Source organism: Dipodomys ordii, unplaced genomic scaffold (genome assembly GCF_000151885.1).
Source record: "Dipodomys ordii isolate 6190 unplaced genomic scaffold, Dord_2.0 Scaffold20, whole genome shotgun sequence".
Lineage (NCBI taxonomy): Eukaryota > Metazoa > Chordata > Mammalia > Rodentia > Heteromyidae > Dipodomys > Dipodomys ordii.
In genome coordinates this window covers 3,720,798-3,740,531 of record NW_012267236.1, presented here as the reverse complement: position 1 = coordinate 3,740,531, position 19,734 = coordinate 3,720,798, and the positions used below count along the sequence as shown (strand labels likewise).

At 35.6% G+C, this 19,734-nt stretch overlaps 1 protein-coding gene across 1 annotated transcript in view; it reads left to right on the top strand.

Moving 5' to 3' along the window:
- The window catches only part of Birc6 (baculoviral IAP repeat containing 6), a gene marked incomplete at its 5' end in the record, with an annotated part of 230,437 nt that overhangs the window by 147,145 nt on the left and 63,558 nt on the right, over positions 1-19,734 (top strand). The window contains 11 exons of the mRNA XM_013013525.1: positions 367-494; positions 3,045-3,607; positions 4,565-4,740; positions 6,016-6,112; positions 6,228-6,422; positions 7,703-7,903; positions 11,732-12,011; positions 13,306-13,562; positions 13,799-13,907; positions 17,807-18,028; positions 18,588-19,371. Coding sequence (XP_012868979.1) covers positions 367-494; positions 3,045-3,607; positions 4,565-4,740; positions 6,016-6,112; positions 6,228-6,422; positions 7,703-7,903; positions 11,732-12,011; positions 13,306-13,562; positions 13,799-13,907; positions 17,807-18,028; positions 18,588-19,371 — 3,012 coding nt within the window. The remainder of the gene's footprint in view (positions 1-366; positions 495-3,044; positions 3,608-4,564; positions 4,741-6,015; positions 6,113-6,227; positions 6,423-7,702; positions 7,904-11,731; positions 12,012-13,305; positions 13,563-13,798; positions 13,908-17,806; positions 18,029-18,587; positions 19,372-19,734) is intronic.

Sequence of the window (19,734 nt, the reverse complement as noted above, 5' to 3'; positions counted from 1 at the left end):
AGTGGCACTGTGGCTCAAGTGGTAGAGCGCTAGCCTTCAGCTGAAGAGCTGAGGGACAGCGCCCAGGCCCAGAGTTCAGGCCCCACGACCGGACCCCCCAAAAAAAAAATTAAATTTTATTGACTACTTTGAGTGAATTGTCTGATATTTAGTATACATTGTAGATGATTAATAAAATATAGTATCCCGATTCTGTTGGATATGTTTTCTGATATTGACTGAATTATGTAGATAATCAGTGAGAGAAAACATATATAACAAAGATAGTATTTATTTATGATTGGGGTGAAATTTGGTGGTTTAAATTGGATTATTCTGTAATTTCTATTCATAAGCAACTTTTAGTGAATATTTACTTTTCTTCAGGTTGGTCCCACAGCTACACAAGCCATGCAAGAATTTCTGACCCGATTACAAGTGCATCTGTCATCAACCTGTCCTCAGATATTCAGTGAATTTTTGCTGAAGCTAATTCATATACTTTCAACAGAAAGGTAAATTTCAGTGTACTCTTCTGACTTGATAAAGAAGTAACATGTAACCCTCCAAATTCATATTACCTTTTTATTTGTGAGGAAAAGTTTATTAGTATTCTTATTATTTTCATTTCATTTCAGGACAAATCTTTTAAGTCCTTCAGTAATGTGAAAGAAATACAGTACAAAAAAACTTTATTTCTTTTAATGTTTTTATGTATTAGTTATTATAAACCTTATAGGTATAGTTTATTTTGAGGGTATTTGTTCTTTTGAATATTAAAAGAAAGTATCAGCAATTTTATATATGATTAAAGAAATGAGAAAGGTAGCTTAAAAAGTAAAATAACATGCTGGGCAGTGTGTTGGTAATCAGAGATAGCTGTAAGGAGTCTGAGATGTAAATGATCTAGATTCAAGGCCAGCTAGGCATAAAAGTCTACAAGACCCCTCCCCTGCTTTAATCAACGGCTAACTAGGAGTGATACACTATACATGGAAAGTGAAAGTAGGAAAAAAATTGTAGCCACAATCAGAGACATCACATTATGTCACATTATGTGATGTCTCTGATAATCATATTTTATATTTAATAGTTACCATCAGCATTATGTAGGATATTTTATAAGCCCTAACATACCTTTTGATTAAAAAAACAAAACAAAACTTTTTTTTTGGGGGGGAGGGGTTCAGTCGTGTGGCTTGAACTGTGGGCCTGGGTGCTATCCCTCAGCTCTTCAGCTCAAGGCGAGCACTCTACCACTTGAGCTACAGCACCACTTCCGGTTTTCTGGTGGTTTATTGGAGATAGGAGTCTCACGGTCTTTCCTGCCGGGGCTGGCTTTGGACCGTGATCCTCAGATCTCAGCCTCCTGAGTAGCTAGGATTACAGGCATGAGCCACCAGCACCTGGCCAAAAAAAAAAACAAAAAACTTTTAATGGGTACCAGCATAGTAGAGGGATTAACTATTTTAAAGGTATTGGATTATACCCCTAGCACAGAAAAAAAAAAGCACCTTTTTTATATTCTTATTATTAACTACTTGCAGAAAAAGGTTACAATTCTTTAAGTTAGGTTATGAGAACAGTGTTCCTTGATCAGTGTCACCCCTTCCATGTCCTTCCCCCCCCCCATTTCTCTTTCATCCCTGTCATCAAGTTACATAGTTCATTTTTTACATAATAATGTTCATTGAGTATAATGACTACATTTGCTCACCTTTCTTTTCTCCATTCATTTGCTGCCCCTACTCCCCATTTCACACCCTTTCCCCTTTGAACTAGGTTTCGCAGATCTCAGCCTCCTGATTAGCTAGGATTATAAGTGTGAGCCACTGGTGTCCATCTCCGTAACACTTTTTAAAGCAGTAGAATTCTAGTTCCTCTCTGCCTTTTGTGAAGGTTCCAACATAGGACTAGTCACATGTAGTACACAAACTTAGGTATGATGTGTCAGGCAGCAAGGGGTATGGGAAATGTCTGTGAATGGAGATGAATTTGTTACCACCCTAGTGTACTGTTAAGCTCTTCTCAGCCTGTTAGATACTTTAGTTGAGTTTTTCTTTTTTTTTTTTAATTTAATTTTATTTTATTTGTGAACATACTGTAGAGGGGTTACAATTACATGGGCGGGATAATGCGTACATTTCTTACCAGGAATTGCAACCTCCTCCTTTGTTTACCCTTCACATCCCTTCCCAGCCTCCCCCCTCCCCCCCATAGTTGAGTTTTTCTTAACCAGTAAGTATGTTACCTTTTCTCAAACTTGGGCCCCAGGAAAACCCTTTCAATTTCCCTGGAGAGGCCTGTCTTTTCATGGATTTCAGGATTTTTAGTTGCTTTATTACTTTAACTCTATCCTGAATTCAAGAAAATATGTCCCTGTGTAGGTAATTTGCTTTTTTTTTGCTACCTTTGGGAGTGATGCTTTCTAAAATTTGTTCTATCTTGGCTGTTTGCAAACTTTTATTTTTTAATTTTTTTTTCAGTTTTAATACATAAAAAAAATTGATTGCATCTGAATTATTGAGAATAAAAATGAGTAGCTACTATTTATAGTGTCAATCATTAAGGTTGTATTACTGTAGGGTCATTCCATAGTGGAATGTTTTGTTTTTGTTTTTTGCCAGCCCTGGGCTTAAACTCAGCGCCTGGGTGCTGTCCCTAAGCTTCTCTTGCTCAAGGCTAGCATTCTACCACTTAATCCGTAGAGCTACTTCTGGCTTTTTATGTGTATATGGTATTGAGGAATAAAAACCAGGGCTTCATGCATACAAGGCATGCACTCTTCTGCTAAGCCACAGTCCCAGTGTTTTTTATATTGAAATACTTCAGCGTGCAGTTTAACAATAGTTATTTTACTTACCTTTACTTTCCTGTATCAAGGAGGAATCATTTTGGGTTTTGTTTAAAAATGCTGCCTGAACAAGAAGACTGGGAAAGGGATGGAAGCATAGCTACCAAATGAGATAATGAATACCAAGAGGTTGTTATTTCTTAATGACCTTATTTTATGGCAGTTGTTTATGAAATCTTGCTTCCATTTAACTCTTTCTCTCTTTCTGTAGGGGTGCCTTCCAGACAGGCCAAGGACCGCTTGATGCCCAAGTGAAGCTCTTAGAATTTACTCTGGAGCAGAATTTTGAAGTTGTTTCAGTTAGCACTATTTCTGCTGTGATAGAATCTGTCACCTTCTTAGTGCACCACTATATCACTTGCTCAGACAAAGTAATGTCTAGAAGTGGATCAGATAGCTCCGTGGGTGCTCGAGCATGCTTTGGGGGACTCTTTGCCAACCTCATTCGTCCAGGTGATGCAAAAGCAGTTTGTGGTGAAATGACAAGAGATCAACTCATGTTTGATTTATTAAAACTTGTTAACATTTTAGTACAGCTGCCTCTTTCAGGCAATAGGGAATACAGCGCAAGAGTATCTGTGACCACCAATACAACAGATAGTGTTTCAGATGAAGAAAAAGTCTCAGGAGGCAAAGATGTCAATGGAAGCAGTACTACTATTCCAGGATCTCCTGCTTATGTTGCTGACTTAGTCTTAGCCAACCAACAGATTATGAGCCAGATTTTGTCTGCTCTAGGCCTGTGTAATAGCAGTGCCATGGCAATGATAATTGGTATGTATTGAGAATATTACTCTTACACTTGTTTCTGGTACATCATCTATAGTTACCCTATAATGTAAAACATTATTATCATGACTGATGTTTATTAGTGAAGACTTTTATAGTGTGGCTTCTCTTAAAAAGGATCGGGAATGTTTGACACAGGCCAGGAAATCATTTGGAATATGACAGGATAGACAATTCTTCTTATTGGCTGTGAGTGGCCTGTTTGTTGTATTGATAATTTTGTGTATGGTCCAGAGTGATGTTAAAAGTATCCATGTAGCCTTTGGCAGACAAACGTTCCCCACCCCTGCATTAAAAAAAAAAAAAAGAAATACAGGAAAAATTGATATGTCAGCCTAAAAAGTACTGGGAAATACCAACAAATGGACTTTTAGATTCAAGAATGTAAAAGGATTAATGTCAGATGCTTTAATTGATAGCTAAAATCCTGTATGGATTTCAAGATGAAGAATTTGAAGTCACATTTTGTATTAGAGATTTGTAAAATTTATTTAAGCATATTTGCTTTTCTATGCCACATACGTCAGTGTAAAATGTGTATGCTATTGTATATCAGTTTGGAAGCTTATATAGTGCATTAAGTTTTAAAAAAGTAATTAGTTATTAATTTCAGCAAAAACAATTCTTGATGTACTTTTTACCTGTTTGCATTTCTTTGTCACATCTTTTTTTTAATTAGATGTTATCCATAATTAATACTAATTCTATAGTAGTTTTCTCCTTATTTTCTTGAAATAAAGCCAGTCATTCAACAAAGCAGCTTATTTTTATTGTAAAAAAACAACCAGAGCTAATGCTTTAGACTCTAGGGATGATGTTTTCATGTGTACCTGTGTTTGAATGTGTAACTATTAGATATCTAGCATCTGGCTCCTCAGACTCTTATTATTGATGTTTATGGATATCTAGTGTTTTTTTTTAATATATAATTTTTTAAACTAGGAGCCAGTGGATTACATCTCACCAAGCATGAAAACTTTCATGGTGGGTTAAATGCCATATCAGTTGGGGATGGATTATTTACCATATTGACAACGCTTAGTAAAAAAGCTTCTACAGTCCACATGATGCTACAGCCAATTTTAACCTATATGGCCTGTGGATATATGGGAAGACAGGTAAGTTCAATCCTTATGAATTTAAATAGTTTCTGCTAATTCAAGTAGAGAAATATATGTAAGACCCAGACAGATCAGAGTATTGATATCATATATTAAAAAAAAGATTTCTGTGAGAAATATGAATGATGAATGGAATTTGGGAGAGTAAGTTTCTTAAATTATATTTTCAAATATGTTCACAATTTTAGATTTTCTATATTTTTTAAATTTTAGATTTTCTATATTTTTATTATCTGTCATATCTGGAATGATTTCTTGTCTTTTTTCTTAAAAATAGCATACTTGAATGTCAAGGTGTTCTTCCTAGATGTTACATAAGGCAAAGCTATATATGGGTAGTTTTTCAGATTTGTGCTACATGTTTAGTTAGCTTTTTTTTTCTCCAGTTAAAGGGTATTAAGCTAATTTTAAAAAGGAAAATAAACTATTGAATTTTGTAATTGTTTTGAGAAGGAAATAAAAACCTTTTCTTTCCATTTTAGATTTTGTGGGGGTTTTTTGTTTTGTTTTGTTTTTTTGCCAGTTCTGAGGCTTGAACTCAGGGTTTAGGTACTATCATTCCAGCTTCTTTTTGGTCAAAGCTAGCACTCTACCACTTGAGTTGTAACAGCACTTCCAGCTTTTTTGGGGGACGGGGGTGGAGTGGGGTCAGTTGTGGGGCTTGAACTCTGGGCCTTGGCCCTGTCCCTCAGCTCTTCAGCTCAAGGCTAACATTTTGCCACTTGAGTCTGCGCCACTTACAGTTTTCTGGTGGTTATTGGAGATGAGTCTCACAGACTTTCCAACCCCGGCTGGCTTTGAACTCTGATCCTCAGATTTCAGCCTCCTGGTAGCTAGGATTACAGGTGTGAGCTACTGGCGCCAGGCTAGGCTTTTTATGCTTATGTGATACTGAGGAATTGAACTCAGGGCTTCAAACATGCTAGGCAATCACTCTACCACTAAGGAACATTCGAAGTCCTAGGAGTAATTTTTATAAATATTTATTGAATGTATGTACTTTTCTCCTTTAGAAAATATAAACATATTTGAAAAGCTTTAGATTTCTCTGATAGTAGTTTTCAACATAAAACAAAACAAAAGTATATTCAGGTAGAGTAGATAGATGCTTAATGTACTGTCTGGTTTGGGAGAAGAGATAATTGCCTTTTTTGGATTCAAGTAAGATTTATTGTATTTTGGTAAACAGTTTGCATTTAGTATAATTAAGGCTCTTAATTTAAAAATTGGCTATAAAAATATACACTCACTAAGAAGTATTTATTTTTTTAGGGATCTCTTGCTACTTGCCAGTTATCTGAACCATTATTATGGTTCATATTGAGAGTGCTGGATACTAGTGATGCCTTGAAAGCATTCCATGATATGGGTAAGATGAAATTCTGATCATTGCTATTGAAGTTCATTTTATGGTAATCTGAAAGTTGATGATGGCAGATCATCTATGCTAAGATACTTTTCATTGGTTTTCTTTGTAAATTTAGGTGGTGTTCAGCTCATTTGCAACAATATGGTTACTAGTACAAGGGCTATTGTGAACACTGCAAGGAGTATGGTATCAACTATTATGAAATTTCTTGATTGTGGTCCAAATAAAGCTGTTGACAGCACTTTGAAAACGAGAATACTAGCTTCTGAGCCTGACAATGCAGAAGGGATCCATAACTTTGCACCCTTGGGTAAGAAAAATGTTATTACATTATATTATTAAAATTATTTAGTTTATTAGCTGGTTTGAAGCAGAATTATTTCTTGAAGTAGGTTGATGATGTTAGACTGTTACACATTTTAATTACAACCAGTTGACTTTTTTTGTAAGATAATAGCTATCAAAATATTTTGATTGAGTGTTCCTTAACAGTAAAATTTTCTTCCATTTCATGTGTAAGTGGCAGTACAGTTTATGAAACAAAATAGAAATGCATACGCCAGGGCTGGGAAGGTAGCTCAGTGGTAGAGCGCTTCCTTGCATGCCTAAGGCTCTGGGTTCGATTCCTCAGCACCACTAAAGCAAAAAGAAAAAAGCCGGAAGTGGCGCTGTGGCTCAAGTGGTAGAGCGCTAGCCTTTAGCTGAAGAGCTGAGGGACAGCGCCCAGGCCCAGAGTTCAGGCCTCACGACCAAACCCCAAAAAAAAAAAAAAGAAATGGCATATACCAACTTACTGCTATTTTTAATATGAGCCAGTTTGACAAAACTTGTTTCTTCTTTAACAATACTTATTTTTACTTTTTGATGGTGTTCTGGGGCTTGAGCTCGGGGGCTGGGCACTGACAATGAGCTCTTTTGCTCAAGGCTAGCCCTCTACTATTTGAGACACAGCTCTACTTCTGTGGGTCTGTCTTCCTTCCCTCCCTCCCTCCCTCCCTCTCTCCTGTCCTCCCTTCCTTCCTCATCATCTTCTTCGTTCTTCCTTCTTTCTTCAGTTTGAGTCTCATGAACTTTTCCTGCCAAGTCTGACCTGGAACCATAATACTCAGATCTTAGCCTCCTGAGTAGATCATATTGTAGGCATGAGCCCCCAGTGTATTTGAATTTAGATATTTATTCCTCTATCCAGTCTACAGTACTTTTAGTTACATATATAGTTAATATATTTGTATTTATAATTCATAAACATTGACAAGTTAGAAGTGAGTCAGGTTTCAGAATTCTCTTTAAGGCAGAAAAATATCTTGGACATAGATTTCTAGTTCAGTAAAGAGAAAATTATAACTAGATTCGTTGTTACTAGTTTTATTTGTCATCTTGCTAGTTGGCTGATGTGCTGTATTTTTGTGAGTACTCTTAACAATCATTCTTGGCGAGCTAAAAGTATACTAGCACATCAAATGTTAATGTTTTCAGCTACTTTTTATAGTAATTGAACATAATTTTAGTTATCAATATCATTTCAATAGTTTGTAACACTTTATTGCATTTTGCTTCAAGTTTATGTATTATTTGAAATATCTTCTGTAGGTACAATCACATCTAGTAGTCCTACTGCCCAACCAGCTGAAGTGCTTTTGCAGGCTACACCACCCCACCGGAGAGCTCGCTCTGCTGCTTGGTCCTATATATTTCTTCCAGAAGAGGCTTGGTGCGACCTTACTATTCACCTTCCATCAGCAGTACTACTGAAAGAAATACATATTCAGCCTCACCTTGCATCTCTTGCAAGTGAGTGATAGAAAGATCATGGGAATAAGTTATAATTTAGAAACACTTGAAAATGACAAAAATATTTAACAATGATCGTTAGATATTATTACTAGATTGTGTTGTTGTTGAACAGTTTTTAGTGAAATAGTTTACAGTACCATCAAGTAATTTTCATGAAATGAGAAGGATGAAATCCATTGAAATATTGTCCAATTACATACTAGTTTCTCATTTTATGCCAAAAGGAGTTTGTTTCTAAAGATACCTTTTTTCGTCTGGTTCTTAGCATTTGTTCTATAATGTGAGATTAGCAAGGATTTATTGTATGTCTGTCTGTTCTGCTCTAATTGGAAGTTAATTACCTCTCTGAGTAACTTTTTTTTTTTTGGGTCAGTTGTAGGTCTTGAACTCTGAGCTTGGGCTCTGCCCCTGAGCTCTTCAGCTCAAGGCTAGCCCTGAACCACTTCAGCCACAGCTCCACTTCCTGCCCTGGCTGGCTTTTTACCGTGATCCTCAGATCTCAGCCTCTTGAGTTGCTAGGATTATAGACGTGAATCACCAGTGTCCAGTTTTGCTTTTGCTTTTGCTTTTTTTTTTAAAATGTGCTGTTCCTGGGATTTGAACTGAGTGTCTATGGGTGCTCTCTCTGAGCTTTTGTGCTCAAGACTAGCACTCTACCCCTTTGAGCCACATGTCCACTTCTAGCTTTTTGGTAGTTAATTAGAGATAAGAATCTTAGGGACTTTCTTGCCTGTGCTGGCTTTGCATGCAGTTCTCAGATCTCAGCCTCCTGAGCAGCCTCAGTAACAGACATGAGTGATTAGCACCCAGCTGTGAATAATTATTTTTAAACACTGTTGTAATGTATTGAAACTTGAATGAATTCTTAAAGTGATGTGAGAATTCCACCGTTTCGTATTGTAATACAAATTTTTAATAAAAAATTCCATTCAGTGTTTATTGCATATTATTATTATAACTTTGTAAGGTAAATAATTAAAACGTTTTCAGAAAATAAGTTGCTAAGAACATGAACTATAAAACACTGTATTTTTTATTTTGGAGTTTCCCAATTCTTCCAATATAATTACAGTTTTTAGTGGATTTTTTTTTTGTTTTGTTTTTCTGTTGGTCATGGGGCTTGAACTCTGGGCATAGATAATGGCAAGCATAGATAATGGCAAGTTCCCATTAAGGGAAAGCACATGCTTTAGTTGTTTTCTATTTCAATGTGCTTAGTAAAATAGGTAAGTTATTAGAGCAGAAATTGAATGAATTTTGTGTTCCAGTGGAAATAACATAGGCTTTGAAATCAAGTCAGCTTGAGGGTAAGATCTACTGTTTGCTCTCATGGGTATTTGGATTTCTTTCTTTATTTTATTTATTTATTTATTTTTTGGTCCGGTCGTGGGGCCTGAACTCTGGGCCTGGGCGCTGTTTCTCAGCTCTTCAGCTCAAGGCTAGCGCTCTACCACTTGAGCCACAGCACCACTTCCGGCTTTTTTCTTTTTGCTTATGTGGTGCTGAGGAATCAAACCCAGGGCTTCATGCATGCAAGGCAAGCGCTCTACCACTGAGCCACCTTCCCAGCCTGTATTTGGATTTCTTAATGTTGTTCACTGTCTGTTTATATAAAATTGTTTTGGATTACAATTTATTTGCCTGGTACTTATTTTGAATCCCAAGCCTCAGAGTTTCTAGGTAGGCACTCTACTACGTAAGCCACATTCTTGGCTCTCCTTTTTTATATTTGTTTGTCATTTTACTTATAAGTGTTTTTTTCACATAGTGTCTTAAATATTCTCAGATTGTGATTCTCTTATTTCTGGCCTCCCCGTGTAGTTGGGATCATAGGCTTGTTAGTTGCTTAACTGCCTACCCTGGCCTTGAACCTTTATCCTCCAGACTTGTGCCTTCCAGATGTGGCATGTGCTAACTTCAGACCTATTTTTGGTATTTTGAAACAGTATCTCAGGCCCACAGACCAAGCTGGTCAGGAACCAGCCATGTAGCCTATGTTAACCTCAAACTCAAAATAATACTACCTCACTTTCTTAAGTGCTGATCTTGCAGGCAGTGTAGCATCATGCCTGGCTTAAGTTTAAAAATTGAAGTAACTTCTCTACCAGTGTAAGCCTGGCATTTAATTGACATTTAATTGAAATTAAGGCCACAGTTTAAGATTATTTTAGTTGATAGACATGTTTATTAGTGATTAATGTTTATTAATACTTACTACATTATTAGTTTCATGAATGTTTATTAATACTTACTACATTATTAGTTTCATTAATTTCAATGATAATTTTTAAAAATTATTTAGGATATTTTAGTTTTAGAAGGGAAATAGAAGATAAGCATTGAAGGCAGGCGCCAGTGGCTCATGTCTGTAATCTCAGGAGGCTGAGAGATCTGAGGATCGCAGTTCAAAGCCAGCCCGGACTTTTCTCTGTGAAACTCTTATCTCTAATAAACCACCAGAAAACTGGAAGTGGCGCTGTAGCTCAAGTGGTAGAGCGCTAGCCTTGAGCTGAGGGACAGCGCTCAGGCCCACAGTTCAAGCCCCACAACTGACAAAAAAAAAAAAGAGTTGAAAGCAATATCTAAACTTAGATGTGAGCTTCAACTTCATGTTAAAATTTAGAATATAGTAGTAGTGGAATAAAGTGTTAGTAGAATTGGGTGCTTATGCCTGTAATCCTACCTACTCAGGAGGCTGAGATATGAGGATTCAGATTCAAAGACAGTCAGGGCAGGAAAGTTCCTATGAGACTCTTGAGTTAAACACTCAAAAAGCAGAAGTGGTGGTAGAACACTAGCCTTGAGCAAAAGAGCTCAGGGACAGAACCCAGGTCCTGAGTTCAAGCCCCACAATTGACAAAAACTAAAAAAAGAGTTAGTAGAAAAATACTTACTATTATTTTTCTTCCTAAATTATTGTTATGATTATTTTCTAGTCCTGGAGCTTGAACTCAGGGCCTAGTTGCTGTGACTGAGCTTATTTTCTTAAGGCTAGCACTCTGTATCATAGCTCTGCTTCTTGCTTTTTGATGGTTAATTGGAGGTAAGAGTCTCATGGACTTTATTGCCTTTGAACTGCAATCCTTTGAACTGCCTCTTGAGTAGCGAGGATTATAGGCATGAGCCAGTGGCTCACACTACCTTTTTCTAAATTATTTTAAATTGCCATCTTTTATTTCTAAACTATTTTAAATTGTACTATTAATTACACCCATTTTCATATTGTTAATGACAATTTTGGATAAGATAGGAATAGTAACATAGTTGCCTATGTAGTTGGTTTTATTTTTTTTCTTTAGGGAGGATTTAGCATGTTTGAATTGAACATCTCCAGTAGGGTTTTTTTAGTTGAATATTACAGACTTTATGATTTTTAAAAAATTATATTATGGATCCAGATTTTCTCTTTTTTATGGTGGTACTGGAGTATGAACTCAGGGCCTTATTCACTTCAACTTGATTGATATACTGACTCTCTACCACTTGAGCCATTCCTATGGTTTTTTGCTGGTTATTTTGGAGACTGAGTCCCCTGGACTTCTCGCTTTAGGCTAGCTTCAAACCTTTGCTCTCCCTCTTGATCTTGTTCCTGAGTAGCTTGAATTAGAGGTGTGAGACACCAATGACTGTCTGGATCAAATCTTTATTTGATGTTACAAAATTGTCTAAAATCAGTTGTTAAGAAAGTCAATGATGAGGTATGGTTTGCTCTAGAATTATTTTTGTGTGTGACTTTATGATGTTTTTAGGATAAAAAATTAGACTATGAAATCTAGTTCACTTACTTGTTTGTATGATTGTTAAATTTTTTTTTTCTTTCTGTAGCTTGTCCATCTTCAGTGTCTATTGAAGTGAGTGCAGATGGTGTAAACATGCTACCTCTATCTACTCCTGTTGTCACAAGTGGTCTAACCTACATAAAAATTCAGCTTGTGAAAGCGGAGGTAGCTTCTGCTGTCTGCCTTAGACTACATCGTCCACGAGATGCCAGCACATTAGGCCTGTCTCAGATTAAATTGTTGGGCCTCACTGCTTTTGGTACCACTTCTTCAGCAACAGTTAATAATCCCTTTCTTCCATCTGAAGATCAGGTTTCCAAAACAAGGTATATATTTCCATTCCTAAAAACTGTTCTCTGTACTTTTAAAAAAATTTAATGTTTTGATTTTTTAAAAAGTTTGTATTAAGAGTGTTTATATGCTATCATACTTTAGACATATCTATTAAATAACAATTTTGTAGAAGCAGAAAACTAAGACATAATTAAATTTGTGATTGATAAGGTGGGTGTCTGTGGCTCATGCTTGTAATCCTAGCTACCTTTGGAGGCTAAGTTCTGAGGATTGCAGTTTCAAGCCAGCCTGGGCAGAAAAGTCCACGAGATTCTAATCTCCAACAAACTTCTCAGAAAAGGTCAGAAGTGGAGCTGTGGCTCAAGTGATAGAGTGATAGCTTAGAACACAAAGAGGCTCAGGGACAGTACCCAGGCCCTGAGTTAAAACCCCAGAACTGGCATAAATAGATTGATAGGTAGGTAAGTAGGTAGATAGATAGATAAAAATTGTGATTTATATGTGTTTAATCATTGAGTTGACTTACAGTATGGTATGTTTATAGGTTCTGGTTGTTTAGGTCATAGTTCATTATAGGAATTTCCACCTGTCCTATAAGCAGGAATATATCTTATCCATAATAACTGATCTAGAAACAGGGAACTAGTCTTTGTAAAAGCCAACAATTCAAAAATATTATTATATCTGAATCATAAAATTGAGGGCCTGGAATATATGCTTTAAGTGGTGATTTTCTGATAAATTTTGATGCCTGACTATTTTATAGATTTTACTTTTAAACCATTTAATATGTTTTATTAGAAGTTAGTTTCTATTTTTATTCTCAATGTGTAAAGATTTTACAATATTAAAAGCTGGGTACTGATGGCTCATGCCTGTAATTCTTGCTACTCAAGAGGCTGAGATCTGAGGATCATGGTTCAAAGCCAGCCTGGGCAGAAAAGTCCCAGTGAGACTCTTTATCTCCAATTAACCACCAGAAAACTGGAAGTGGCACTGTGGCTCAGAAAAAAAGATCTCAGAGACAGTGCCCAGGCCACGAGTTCAAGGCCCACGACTGACCAAAAAAAAAAAAAAAAGATATTACAAGTCTCTGAGCCTATTCAGTTGGTATTCGTATGTAGATACAAAATTTGTCATTACTGTTGATTTTAGGGCATACTGACTAGATATTTAATTTTGTGTTGATTATCATCAATTTATCTTTCTTTTTAAATAGCTTGATCTGTGCTATTTACAACATGCTAATATCGTTAAGGAGTTTCCTTCTATCCCTGAAATAATTTGAACTGCCTGTGTTTATCATACTTACATTGTGTATTTCAGTATTGGATGGCTACGGTTATTGCATCATTGCCTTACTCACATAAGTGATCTGGAAGGAATGATGGCCAGTGCAGCTGCACCTACTGCTAATTTGCTACAGACTTGTGCTGCCTTGTTGATGTCACCCTACTGTGGAATGCATTCACCCAACATCGAGGTGGTTCTTGTGAAGATAGGTCTACAATCTACTAGAATTGGCCTGAAGCTTATAGACATTCTCCTGAGGAATTGTGCTGCATCAGGCAGTGATCCTACAGGTAACAGTTAACGTTGTTATTTTAACCTTTGCATATCTTTCAGAGTAATCACAATGAAACTATGTGATCTTTATGATTAATTGTTTCTGAAGTTAATTTCTCTTATAGCTTTGTAGTTTATTTTGTTGGAATTTATAAAATTATTTTTAACATAACTAAAAATTATGCGGATCTTTCCATTTCAGGTATGCTTATTTAACAAATTTGTTCTTTTTATTCTTTTAATTTCCTACAAGATTTGAATAGCCCTTTACTTTTTGGAAGATTAAATGGACTCTCTTCTGACTCTACAATTGATATTCTTTACCAGCTTGGTACCACTCAGGATCCTGGAACAAAAGACAGGTACATACATGTTAACAGAATTTTGTAGTGACAGTAACTTACAATTCTTTATTCTTAAGACGTTTCGTAGAAGACAATACTGTTACAGTGTTCTACGTCTAGGTACATGCTTTACATGAGACAAGCTTTAAAGATTTTTATGAATATTATACATAAATTTTCATGTATTTGGACAAGTTTTAAGAAAATTTCAACTCAAATATAATTTGTTGTGTGTGTGTGCCATCATGGGGCTTGAACTCAGCCTGGGTGCTATTGCTGAGCTTTTTTTGTTTTAGGCTACTAGCACTTTACCACTTGAGCCACATCCACTTCAAGCTTTTTGGTAATTTATTGGAGATAAGATCTCACAGACAGCCTGGGCTGTCTGAACCACGGTTCTTAGATCTCAACCTCCTGAGCAGCTGGAATTCCAGTTTTCATATATAATTATTCATCTGCATTGCTATTGAGAAAAACAGTACAATAAAACATGTCTTTTTCAGCATTCTGACACTGCAGTTTGAACTTAGGGTCTCTGACTTTCTAGGCAGGCACTCTACTGTTCGAGCCACACCTATAACTGTTTATATTCTGATATGGTTGTACTTTTTGCCCAGGCAAACCTGGGCAATTCATTTATACTTCTTACTGTAGCTGGGATGACATTTCACCACCAGGCCTTTGCTTAGGCTGGCATGTAACAGTAGTCCTTTTGATCTCAGCTTTCTCTTAGTTTTGATGACAGGTGTGTGCCACCAAATCAAAGCTATTGGTTGAGGTGTAGGTACTTTGGAACTTTTTGCCCAGTCTGTCTTGGAACCCCAGTTCCTGATCTTTTTCACCTTTCATACATGTAGTAAAGTCAGAACTGTTATGATAGGATCTTTGTAAGGTGGAGGTTTCATAATCTTACTGTCTTAGGTAGTATAGTTGCATATGAATATAGGAAAATTGTAGATATTTTGATTGTTTTGATAATGCTTCTATCATGCTAAATGATTAGTTATAATTTATATAATTATATAATTTACATAATTGTATATCAAATATATAACTTATATTCATTGACAGCTTCTCGCTGGTGGCTTCTGTTTTTCCTACAGAATTTTACAATATTATTCCAAGTAATCATATATGAACACTTCAAATAAATATTTCTACACATAAGAATTTTTTTTAAATGCTTATTTTTTTTGGTTGGTCGTTGGACTTGATCTCAAGGGTGGGTGCTGTCCTTGAGCATTAAAGGCTAGTGCTCGACCACTTTGAACCACATCTCTACTTTGTTTTTTTGGTGGTTAATTGGACATAAGAGTCTCAGGGACTTTCCTGTTTAGGCTGGCTTCCAACAATGAGTCTCAGATCTCAACCTTCTGAATTGGTAGGATTAGTATAAGTAATTTGATTGATGTCTTTTACCTTCATATTTTTGAAGAGCAATTCCAAGGACTTTTCAAACAATTTTAGTATTGAGTGACTAAGCATTCTCACTTCTTATGTGAATTATTTATGTTATATTGTATGAGACTCTGTAAGTAATACAAATAATTCCTAGGTAGAGATTATCCCCTGAGTTATTCATTCATTCATTCATTCATTCATTCATTCCTTTCTTTTACTGGTGCTTGGGATCAAACTCAGAGCTCAATACATTCTAGGCAAATTGTCTATCACTGAGCAACCTACCCACTTCCCTATAATATTTTTTTCTTAATTTATATTTAACATCGAACAGTTTGATGTTTTGTTGTTAACTCCTTGTCTTCTAAATTATTAACTAAATTTTGTTGCGACTACTATGGTACTAGATACTAGATAAAAAGTATATTGAGTCCTGCTTCCTTCAGGGTTGTAGAGACAAGCATTATCACCAAAATTGGAGAGTATGACATTAGCTTGTTTTGAGTGGAATGCAAGACAGGAAGTCACAGATGGTATTTATAGTACCTTTAGAATATGAAACAGGCTAGCTTGTTTTCAGTTAAGCCTTTTATTTTGTCAAATCATGGAAAACTTTTATATGTAAAAATATATGGGAATTGGTTGGGGCCGGAGATGGGGGCAGTTTGACTCCAGGCCTTACACTTGATAAGCAGATGTCATTCCAATTAAGCCAAGCTGGCCAAATCATTTTTTTTTCTTAAATTTTTTTTATATGATCTTGTGTTTTATTTTTTCTGGCCCAGTATGGAAACATGACCTTCTGTGGTCTCTGCTTTCCCAGTATTATATGGGATTAGAGGCAAGTACTCTCATGCAGTTTTTGAATAATTAAATACCAATTTGCATGAAAATTTGAATTATAAAAGACCTAAATATGTATTATTTTATTTTATTCTATTTTTTATTATCTTTAAATAGTTGTACAAAGAAGTTCCCATTCTACAAAACAGTATATGGGTACAAAGCATCTGACAGCATTGTCACCCATCTCTCTTAACCCATCCCTTCTCTTTCTTTTTTTCTTTATTTGAAATTAGGTGATTACATAAATTTAAACATGTATTTTTAAAAATGTTATTAAATAGTTTTATATATCAAGTTGCTTACAAACTTACAGCATATTTATTTTGATATTTTGATTTTTCTTTATCATAAAAAGAAATTAAGCTTATTTTCTCTGCATAATACTTTTTATAGCATGAATGTTTAACCTTTAGAATAAACACTAATGAGCAGTACACTGGTGACTCACACTTATAATCCTAGTATCTCAGGAGGCTGAGACCATAGTTCAAAGACAGCCCATGCAGGAAAGTGCAAGAAACTCTATGAGACTCTCTGTCTCCCGTTAACTAGCAAAAAACTAGTAGAAATAGAGCTGTGGTTCTGGTGTTATGCTGGCCTGGAGCAAAAAAAGCCCAGGCACAGCACCCAGACTTGAGTTCAAGGCCCAAGATACATGTGCCTGCACGCGTGCACGCACACGCGCGTGCACACACACACACACACATACACACAGAGTTAACACTCATGACAAGAATTCTTGGCTTTCCATGAAACGAGAAAATGTTATTTGGCCCAAATTGCCTCCTTTTTTTTTTTTTTAAGACTTATCTATTTTCTTATCATATAAAATTAAAATTTTGTAAGTTTTTCAGATCTTGGATAGCCTGGGTAAAGAGATTAAATACTATTAAATCCCTTTGTTCATTTCCTTTACATAGAATAGCATAGAGTCTTGTGTTATAAGCCATCATAAATTTGAAAGGAAATAAATATGGTATTAAAAAGCTGACAATACCCATGTAATTGTAACCCCTCTGTATAGTATGTTCACAAATAAAATTAAATTAAATTTAAAAAAAAGCTGACAATAAAACTCAGAATTTTTTGTTGTTCTTGTACCTAATTTCTTTTTCTTTAAATGGTTCTTAGTCTTTTGTCTGATTGGCTTCTAGCTCTAGCTCTTGGGAGTAAGGTAGTATTTGAGGTTGTATTATGTCAGAATAAATGAAGATGGGTGGATACAACTAGTTTTTATTGCTTTGGGTCCAGGTATATGAAGATAAATTGCCTTTCACAAGATTCTGACAATATCTTAAATTACTGCTATAGCTGTGTATGTGTGTTATAAGATGAAATAAAATTTAGAGAATAAATTTTATTGTTTAGCTTGTAAGTATAGACTTTTTTGCACATTTTGTTATAATTATGGTAAGAAATAAACAATACTTATATACTGAGTAGTAGTTGTGTTATCTCAAACTTGTTAATTAAAACTAGTAAGGTTATTTGAAACCTGGAACCACTATGTGTTTTTGTTACTCATAAGTTTTGTTTCTCTCTTGTCTTAGATTAAAAGGATCAAGTATAATTGGTATATTATTGTCATAAATATTTGGAATACAGGAAAAGGTGCTATTTATATCAAATATCAGTTAATGCATTATTGGAATTCACTTTCTTATTTTAAGAATTCAAGCCTTGCTGAAATGGGTCAGTGATTCTGCAAGAGTAGCTGCTTTGAAGAGAAGTGGCAGGTTGAACTATGTGAGCCCTAGCTCTTCATCAATAGAATATGGTCTTCTGATGCCATCCCCTTCTCATTTGCACTGTGTAGCAGCAATCCTTTGGCATAGTTATGAACTTCTTGTAGAATATGATTTACCGGCACTACTGGATCGAGAACTCTTTGAGTAAGTATGATTTAATATAAACGCCTTCTCCAAACTTGTAGATCACTGTAGCTTTTCACTTGATTATTTTTAGTCTGTCAGGATAAGAATAGTACTTTGAAAATAGTGAATATAATCAAGAGTAGTTTTATAAGGAGATGTCATAGTAGTTTTCCTTTCTTTTTGCTTTCATTTTTGTTAGTGTTTTCGTTTTTTTTTTTTGCCATGCTAAGAATTGAACCTTAAAATCTTTGGATATGTTAGGCACTTTTCTGCACCTGTGCCCATCTTCTTGTTTTGACATGTACTAACAATGTTGCCTGCTTTGGTTTATGAAATCAGAATGTGAAATTAGAATGTATTTATTCCTATAGTACTTTATATTTAAATTGCAAAGTTAGCCATTAGATTCTTTTATATGTAATGTAAAAGTGTGGAGGACAAGTATAGATAGAAATTTTAAAATGTCAAAATGTACTTTTATGAATATCTATGTTATCTCCAATAGAAATATTTGAAACAATAATGAATTCTGTAAAAAAAAGTTATGGCATTAATGTGGTATCTTTTATTTCCCTAGGTTACTTTTTAATTGGTCCATGTCTCTTCCCTGCAACATGGTTTTGAAGAAAGCTGTTGACAGTCTGCTTTGTTCCATGTGTCATATACATCCCAATTATTTTTCCTTGCTCATGGGTTGGATGGGAATTACCCCTCCTCCAGTGCAGTGCCACCACAGACTGTCCATGACAGATGATAGCAAAAAACAGGATCTTAGTTCATCTTTAACAGATGATTCTAAAAATGCACAAGCACCTCTTGCACTAACTGAGTCACATTTAGCAACCCTTGCTTCCTCTTCTCAGTCTCCAGAAGCTATCAAGCAATTGTTAGACTCAGGTTTGCCTTCTCTTCTTGTGAGGAGTCTGGCTAATTTTTGTTTTAGCCACATTTCCTACTCAGAAAGTATTGCCCAGTCAATTGATGTGTCCCAGGACAAGCTCAGGCGGCATCATGTTCCACAGCATTGTAATAAAATGCCTATCACAGCAGACTTGGTTGCTCCTATTCTTAGATTTTTGACAGAAGTTGGCAATAGCCACATTATGAAAGATTGGCTTGGTGGTTCTGAAGTCAATCCACTATGGACAGCACTTCTGTTTTTATTATGTCACTCTGGGTCCACTTCTGGAGGTCATAATTTAGGTGTACAACAGACCACCAGTGCAAGGTCAGCATCTCTTTCTTCAGCTACTGCAACAGGACTGACTACTCAGCAGCGGACAGCAATTGAAAATGCAACTGTTGCATTCTTTCTGCAATGCATTTCATGTCACCCTAATAATCAAAAACTCATGGCACAGGTAAGAAGATATAATATCTCAGGCTTAGGTGCCTTATTATTTTAATATGTCATATAAAATTAGGTAATCAAGGATCATATATTAAGGTTATTATTAAAGTATTGGAGTAAGTGCCTTAATGGATTTTAATTTAAATGATAATTAAAGTATTAATAGCTCCTTCCTCCTTGCTTCAAAATAATATGATTCCACAAATAAGTTGTTTTTCATGATTGAACGATTTGGAAAAGAAAACTTCTCTAGTTTTTCTTTTTCTTTCCTCCCTCCCTCTCTCCTTCCTTCCTTCCTTCCTTCCTTCCTTCCTTCCTTCCTTTCTTTCTTTCTTTCTTTCTTTCTTTCTTTCTTTCTTTCTTTCTTTCTTTC